This window comes from Pteropus medius, unplaced genomic scaffold (genome assembly GCF_902729225.1).
Source record: "Pteropus medius unplaced genomic scaffold, Ma_sr-lr_union100, whole genome shotgun sequence".
NCBI classification, from domain to species: Eukaryota; Metazoa; Chordata; class Mammalia; order Chiroptera; family Pteropodidae; genus Pteropus; species Pteropus medius.
This window is the reverse complement of record NW_024353908.1, coordinates 4,079,475-4,088,081: the sequence shown is the minus strand read 5'-3', so window position 1 is coordinate 4,088,081 and position 8,607 is coordinate 4,079,475. Positions and strand designations below refer to the sequence as shown.

Sequence of the window (8,607 nt, the reverse complement as noted above, 5' to 3'; positions counted from 1 at the left end):
AGGTTTCTAGGAAGGAGCTATATTTCTTGCATGCTTGATTTTATGTCCATTCATACCTGCCACACAAATATTGAGAAAGAACTATGTATGTATAGAACATCCTGCTAGGCTAATTGGGGTGGGAAATATAAAAGTCAATCAAGACATGGTTAGCTAAGGCATTTATAGTCTGGTGAGAGCAAACATGATTAACTAGAGCTGCCATTTATTACATACCTTGTGCTACTCTTTGTAAATGGATCACATTTAATGGAATCTTTCTCACAACAGGCCTTTAAGATTCAGAGGTTCGGAGGAGGCAAGAGACTTGGCTAAGGATGCATACTAGTAATTGGTGGAACTTGGATAGAACCAAGGTATACCTAACTCCAAGTCCATTTTCATTCCTGCGGTAATGACTCCCTCCCATGAGAGACCAATCTAAGTGCTGTCCTTTGATAACCCAACATCCACTGGACATAGACTTTGGGTCACGTTTTCTAAGAATTGGGGTGGGGTTAAGTCAAACCAACCTTCTCTAATTTTGGGTCCAATGTACCCGTTGGAAGATGACAGGCCAGGGGCCTGAGACTGGACAGAAGACATTGGCCAAATTGGCTCCCACAATGTTAGTACTTATGTCCTGCTATATCTGTAAAGGTGTGTCAACCAGATCCTCTGAACAATCTAACAATTTTTATTACTATTCACGCCATCTATATGTCTAGCAAAGACATTACATATCTGATTTATGTGCAAAAGGAGGAATCTAGTTATAAGTAAAACAGAAATTTTTCTTATAGGGAAAACTCTCAGAGTTGTTTTGATCTGAGGTGCAGGCACTTAACTTGGAGCCTAAGAAACTATTATAAAATCTTGTCTGAAGCCCCCTAGAAACAATAAAAGCAAAATAAGTTGATTCTGGCAATGAAATGTTAATTTTTCCTTAAGTATTAATCTACTGAACAAATGTTGAACATGAAAGAAGCAGGCATAGAAATGCTGTGAGAGCCATGATTTACACATTTCTATTGCTGCTTCTTCTATTTGATCTTTGGTAGATGTCTAAACCAAATTTCAAATCCCAAAGAGAAGCATATTGAGCCACAGAGAGAAGTAAGAAACAGAGAAATCTAAATTATAAGGGACTACTGACTTTTCTTTTGTGTTTCTGTCTGAAGAATAAATCCCTCCTGTTTGGGATTTTATAAACATTTAATTTGCATTTTCTCATATACAAATTTTGGAACTGAGGACTCTCAGAAATCATTTGGTCTAATGTCTCATTTTGCAAATGGGAACATTTCAGATTCCAAGATGTTAACTGACTTGTCCAATGTCATGTGTTCATTAGAACAAATATTATTCCAACTAAGTGGTAAGGGTACTGACCTCGAAGTGAGAAGACCTAGCTTCTACTTCTCGCTCAACCATTAATGAATCACTGTTTATAAAAGTGTTAGATTAGATGATTTTTAAGAATCCTTCCCTCTCTGAAGAAACTATAACTCTGTGAATATAAACATCAGTGGTTTTTTGTTTGTTATTGAATTTTTAGAAACTCAATAACTTTCTTTGCAGTTGTGATAAAGAGGCACTGTGTATGGTAGTTATGAGTGTGGGCTCTAGGGCCAGAGTTTCTGCCTTGCAATCTCAGCTCTCACATTTACTTCTGATGAAAGCCTGAACAAACTACTTAATCTATCTGCCTCATGTGCAAAATGGAGATTGCAACAGTACTAACTACATATGGCTGTTACAATGATTAAATGTTAATAACATGTCAAGATTCAGCACAGTGTGTAGCATATAGGAAGTGCTTAGTAAATGGAGGTTGCCATTAATATTGTCATAAAAGAACCAGATGTAGTGTCTTTGCGTGGGCTACAAGAAGGCATCCCCTACTCTGGGCAGAAGCAGTCCAACTGCTAAAGTCCACATCAAGGCAGGATCTCATTCTCTATGGTTATCTATCTAGCTTTAAAAAAAAAAAAGCAACCAAATAAACAAACAAAAACAACCATTTCCCAACCTCAACCCGATATCAGTAGCCAAAGACATGTAAGTGTTTGAGAGGGCCTACTTGGCTGGGAGGAACACATTTACTTTCCCCTTCATTTTCTTCTGCTTGGAATGCAGAAGCAATGGCTGGGGGGTCAGAGGCATATTGATCATGAGGGAAGGGCTAAAAGACTTTCAGAGACTCAGGCCAGGAGCCAATAATTCAATGTCAGCAATCAATGACCTCCAGAATTCTTATTTCATGAGGAAAATAAACATGAATATTTTTAGCTACTATTATCAAAATAAAATCCTAACCAAAACACCCTCCAAAATTGGTTTCTATTTTCTGTCAATAAATATTTGCAATCCTGCCTGGTCAATCATTTGCCCCTGGTCACTTAGGGGTGCTAAGTCAGACTATTATTGGCTGTCACTTAGATTTTTGCAAAATGTCCACACTGTCCTCAAGATCTCTGCTCAAAGTGTGGTCTGTGGACCAACAGCATTAGTGTCACCTAGGAACCTGTTCAAAATCCAAAATCTTTAGCTCCATTCCAGATCTACTGAATAGGAATATGCATTTTCACAGTATCCCCAGTGATTTCTGTACACACTTAAGTCTGAGGCTCTAGACTACTCTTCCAGGCTCTACTGTCATTCCTCTTAAACACTAATGCCAAAATAATTTTCCCGAACCACAGCTCTACTAATGTCATTCTCCTCAAAAACCTTCAGGAGCTCTTTACTGCCAATAAACTAAAGTTTCGATTCCTTAAGCCTGATAATCCAGGCTTCTATGATCTTGTGTTGTCTTGGAAATGCCCATCAGAGTGCTTCCCATGCATATGGTAGATAGGGAATATGTAATGTTCTGCATAAAAGAAAAAAAGTGAGTGTACCTGAGAAACAACATATTCCTTAATTCTGGAATACAGTGGTACAAAAAACAGACATGGTCCCTTGCCTTCATAGAGCTTAGAAACTAGCTGAAAGAATAAGATTTTTAAAAGAAATTAAAATATGTAATGACAAACAATAAATGCTATTTACGAAGAGAATGGGCGATGATACAGAGTAAGACAGACTGGTCAGAAGAGATGGCCCAAAGGATGGGCGCCTTCTGTGAAGACGGACCAGAGAGAGGGAACAGCACATGGAAAGACAAGAGAACTTGGTGTATTTGAGGATCAGAACAGGGACTGCCCTTTCAGGCTTACCCAGAAAATAGACACCCCGGGGAAGACGATGTCATGGGGGTTCACCTTCCAGGTCACTTAAGAGAAAATGCTAAATTTCTTTTCGCTGACATATGTCTTCACTGGGACTACGGGTGAGGCAGAGATCAGAGCTTGCTGTCCAGTCCTGTTGAGTCCAGCCCTGGAAATCAGACCTAGTAAGACTGGATTCCCAACTCCACCGTTTAACCACTCTCAACTCCTCTGACCTCCAAGCCTCCGCTTCCTCAGGTACAAAGTGAGGTTAAGATTAGAAGCAACTTTGTAGCTACTGTGAACGACGAGCGAGATAACGCTAGCAAAGCTCCCCCGAACACTGCCACCCACATCAGTGCTCACCTGAACATTAGCGGTTACATGATTATGATGATCATAATTATTATCATTAGTTATTATTAGGGTTGGGGCAGAAGGCTTATCATAATCATTCCGGTCCTTCTGAGGCCTCACGACCCTGCTATCCCAAGAACCCCCCCACCCCACCCCGCGTACGGCCACGGTGACCCCAGCGTGGGCACCGGATGCCGCCGCTGGACCCCCGTTACCTGGGGCTAAACGCGACTTGTCATCACCTCGCGTCCTGGGCCCTGCCTCCCTCCCGGCCGCCTCCCGGCCCCGCAGCTGCCTCGGCGGCGCCCCCAGCCCAGCCCGGCCCGGGAGGCGGCCACGCTGCGCGCTCCGGCGGAGGGGAGGGGGCTCCGCGGCAGCGGCGGCAGCGGCGGCGGCGGCGGCGGCGGCGGCGGCGACGGCGGCAGCGGCGGCGGGAGGCAGAGCCAAGAGGCGCGGCGGCGGCAGCGAAGGAGGAGGAGGAGGATGCTGGGGATTGCGGGCGGCCGCGAGGCCCTGTCCGCAGTGAAGCCCGCGGCGCCCAAGGCGCAGGGAGTGGCCGTCGCCTCCCGCGCGCATCATTCCTGAGATGGCGGCGCGGCGGCGCGGGGAGCCCAGGAGGCGCCAGCCGGGCGCAGGCTGATACCCGCCGGCTTAGGAGCTCGCGCAGGGCCCGCGCGGCGGCGGAGCCTGGGACCGAGGGCCCACAGGGCGGCGAGGCCCGGAGCAGCCCCGGAGGGGAGCGCAGCGCAGCGTCGGGCTGGGAAGGCCGCGATGGCGAACGCCAGCGAGCCGGGCGGCGGTGGCGGCGAGGCGGCCGCGCTGGGCCTCAAGCTGGCCACACTCAGCCTGCTGCTGTGCGTAAGCCTAGCAGGCAACGTGCTGTTCGCGCTGCTCATCGTGCGGGAGCGCAGCCTGCACCGCGCCCCGTACTACCTGCTGCTCGACCTGTGCCTGGCCGACGGGCTGCGCGCGCTCGCCTGCCTCCCGGCCGTCATGCTGGCGGCGCGGCGCGCGGCGGCCGCGGCCGGGACTCCGCCGGGAGCTCTGGGCTGTAAGCTGCTCGCCTTCCTGGCCGCGCTCTTCTGCTTCCACGCCGCCTTCCTGCTACTCGGCGTGGGCGTCACCCGCTACCTGGCCATCGCGCACCACCGCTTCTACGCTGAGCGCCTGGCCGGCTGGCCGTGCGCCGCGATGCTGGTGTGCGCCGCCTGGGCGCTGGCGCTGGCCGCGGCCTTCCCGCCGGTGCTGGACGGCGGTGGCGGCGAGGACGAGGACGCGCCGTGCGCCCTGGAGCAGCGGCCCGACGGCGCCCCCGGCGCGCTCGGCTTCCTGCTGCTTCTGGCCGTGGTCGTGGGCGCCACGCACCTCGTCTACCTCCGCCTGCTCTTCTTCATCCACGACCGCCGCAAGATGAGGCCCGCGCGTCTCGTGCCTGCCGTCAGCCATGACTGGACTTTCCACGGCCCTGGCGCCACCGGCCAGGCGGCCGCCAACTGGACGGCTGGCTTCGGCCGCGGCCCCACGCCGCCTGCGCTCGTGGGCATCCGGCCTGCGGGGCCCGGCCGCGGAGCGCGCCGCCTCCTCGTGCTCGAGGAGTTCAAGACCGAGAAGAGGCTGTGCAAGATGTTCTACGCCATCACGCTGCTCTTCCTGCTGCTCTGGGGGCCGTACGTCGTGGCCAGTTACCTGCGGGTCTTGGTGCGGCCTGGCGCCGTCCCCCAGGCCTACCTGACGGCCTCCGTGTGGCTGACCTTCGCGCAGGCTGGCATCAACCCTGTCGTGTGCTTCCTCTTTAACAGGGAGCTGAGGGACTGCTTCAGGGCCCAGTTCCCCTGTTGCCAGAGCCCCCAGACCACCCAGGCCACCCTCCCCTGCGACTTGAAAGGCATCGGTTTATAAGGGGCTCTCCTACCACGTATAGCCCCAACCCAGCTTTCCCGTTTGGCTTGGACAGTGACGTCGTTTCTCCCCTTTCTGCCCCCTTTGTAATGGTCTAAGCTGCCTTTAAAATGACTTTTAAAGTGGATAAGCGCTTGGATTGTACAGATTCCTTTTGTGGTGGAGGGATAGGTGTCGATGTAACAGCCCCACCCAGCTCCGCTCATTGTTCTCCTAAATATATTTTCATCCTGAAAATTGGCTCTGGAGTCTTTGTATTGGTACTGACGCCTTTTATTCCATGATATTACATTTTTTTTTTTTTAATGCAAAACTGATATTCTTCGTGCAACCTTTCCTAAAGACCATGGCCCATTTTCTACAGAAGCTATTTTTGACAACCTCAAGTGGCATTACATTTTGCAGTGACGTTGAGGAACCTAGGGGGTCTTCACAAGTTCATTTTCTTGAGGGTCTTCTGTTGGAAGCAGGAGAAAGGGAGCAGAGGGGAAATTGTCTTAATTAATTGGAGGAATTGCCGGCCATGGGGTCAGTTGTGCTGCTCTGGTTCTTTGAAAGTGTTGAGAACTTTGTTCAGTATTGTTGAATTTAAAGAACAGCTATGGGAGTGACTAGCAGTCTTTTTTTAAGCAGTAACAAGTTAACAAGATGTGTTTCCTATGTTACTTTATACTACTAGAAAATACTCGTCAGCAACAACTGCTCTTTGCATTATACCAATTTTGACTGGAAACATTTCTGTAAAATTGTAACTTTTAAAAGAGTTTAAAGGTGTTTTGGTTAGTAATGGTGTGGAGAAAATACAGTATTGCATGTATTTGTACTGATTGTGGTTCACAGATTGGAAGGGCTCTGAGAAGCAGAGTATTAAAATTGTTTAGCTATTTTTTTGCCAATAAAATTTAAAATAATTTTATGGAAAAAGCTTGTGCTTTGAGGAGCCCATTTTATTCTGTCTTATGAAACTAATTTCCACTTTGAAAATTTTCTTTTGTTCATGATATAAATGAATGGCATATAATGATACTCTACTTCTAGGAGACAAAGTGTTTCTTTAAAATGTTTGTTAGGTTAAGCTGTGCTAGTCTACTGATGGTTATTTTAAATTAATAATGAGAACTATAATTTTAAATAATACTTCTTTGTTAGACATAGTAATCTTAAATTGAAAGACTAAATTCTGCAAGTACTGTATAATTTTTGCTTATAATGTTACATTTTTATTAATGTACCTTCTGTTTTGAGGATTTATATCTGTATTTCTCTTTGCATTATACAAATATACCAGTATTTTCACTCTGGAGTAGTTTTTATTGTTGTTGTTGTGTCAGGCTGTATATTTCAGTTTGTACTAGGCTGTGACTGGTACTCATAAGCATCTAAGTATGGTACTCGTGTTCTATTTCCTTTTAGTGCATGTTGCTTAGTTGATCATTAGCATACCCAAGACATTTGGAGGCTTGTCAACTTAAAATGTAAGATAAAAATCTGCAAATTTCTTTGAGGGGAAGAAGCAGTAGACATGTATACTGTTTTAAAACTTTTTATGAGCATATAAAACACGAGTGTGAGCAAAGTAATCATTTTGGTAAAAGTAAAAATGGGTGCACTAAATATATTGAAATTTAGTTGAACATAATATAAACTATTAAATGTTCAGTCTGAGAAGGATGTCGTAATAAAAGGGTGTGGCCAATTTAATTTATCTCTGGTAAATGGTCAGTATTATTTTTTAAAAGCCGATCAGTCTGTGCAGACAGTCTCATATTTGGAACGTATGAATGACTATTATCCTATTTCTCCCCAGGTCATAAGAACAGGTAAATATTAATTATCCAATAGCCATTCATGAGAAATCTCAGCTAACCTAAAGACAGAAAGGCCCAGGAAGTAAATCTCTCCTCATCTAACCTTCCACCAACACAAGTGATGCAAGTTCAAAAAGTAGAAGTCACTAAGCCCATGTAAATATATAGCACCTGGTATGGCACAGGAACCAAGCCATCAGGGTCAACTCCTGAACAACTCCAGCCTTAGACAGCAGATTGACTGCACAGAGACAACCAGTTGGTTCTTTATGGCCTTGAGTTCATGGGTATTTTTTCATAAAAGCATCCATCAGTCAGCAATTCTTAAATTCTAACACTCATAGAATTACCTTAAGTGCTTGCAAAGTCCAGAGATTATTAGAAGGGACTGAGGTGGGACTCAGGAAAGAGCATTTTTAACAAGTTCCCCCCATAGTTAGAGACAGACCTCCAGGCCTTTGTTCAGAGACAATTTACTTTAGATACCAAGTACAGAAACTTAATTATCTGGTTTTGTTTTGTTTTATTCTGATTAGTTGGGTGATTTCTAATGAGAGTTGAAGTATAGAATAATGAGAAAGTAAAAGCAAACTTGATATGAGTCCAAGGGGTTCTTTATGCTTTTTTTTCCAACTTGGACAAGACTTTGGGGCCCAACCCAGCCATGAAGAGAGCCCTTTTGCCAACCCTTTGCCTTCCTTTTGGGGTATTTTTAGTAAGAATGTGATGGATGCTTGAAGCCACAGCAGCTATCTTGCAACTCTGTGAAGAGATACTATCAACGTAGTAGAGATAGCAGACCAGAAAGATAAAAAGAGGAGACATCTATTTTAACATTGTTGAACTGCTTAACCAAATATGTAACCTTATATCTCTAGACATCGAGTCTTGAAATTAAAACTACTATTTTTCAAGAACTAACATTCAGAGAACCTGCTATTTGAAGCAACAATGAACCACAACGTTACTTAAAACTATTCCATCCCCTCCACTCCTTTGATAGATATGCTTGATATCCTGGAACTGTATTCACAAATTTTTAAAAATTAGACTTATTTACTTTTTCCAACTACCGGGACATTCAGCCTGCTGTTAACTGTTAAAGTAATCTGGTTCTGGAAAAATAATAAGATAGATTTGATTTCTTAGATTGAAATAAATCTAGATTAAAAAGGTACCCATTATTAGGCCAGTTCTGTTTAATTGCACTTTATAAAACCTTTTTGATTAGTGTATATTTAAGCTTTTTGATATCGTAAATCTAGTTACAGTAATCTGGAAAGCTACCGAAATGAATCTATCTAATCAATAGGTAGGTATAAGCTAGAAGCAGCCAGTTGCTCTGTTGGGCC

At 45.3% G+C, this 8,607-nt stretch overlaps 1 protein-coding gene across 1 annotated transcript; it reads left to right on the top strand.

Moving 5' to 3' along the window:
• Positions 1 to 3,970: 3,970 nt before the first annotated feature.
• On the top strand, positions 3,971 to 6,750 carry GPR27 (G protein-coupled receptor 27). Its single transcript, XM_039851700.1, has one exon. The coding sequence runs from the start codon at positions 4,320 to 4,322 to the stop codon at positions 5,445 to 5,447; it is 1,128 nt and encodes a 375-aa protein (XP_039707634.1). The 5' UTR covers positions 3,971 to 4,319; the 3' UTR covers positions 5,448 to 6,750.
• The last annotated feature ends 1,857 nt before the right edge of the window (positions 6,751 to 8,607 follow it).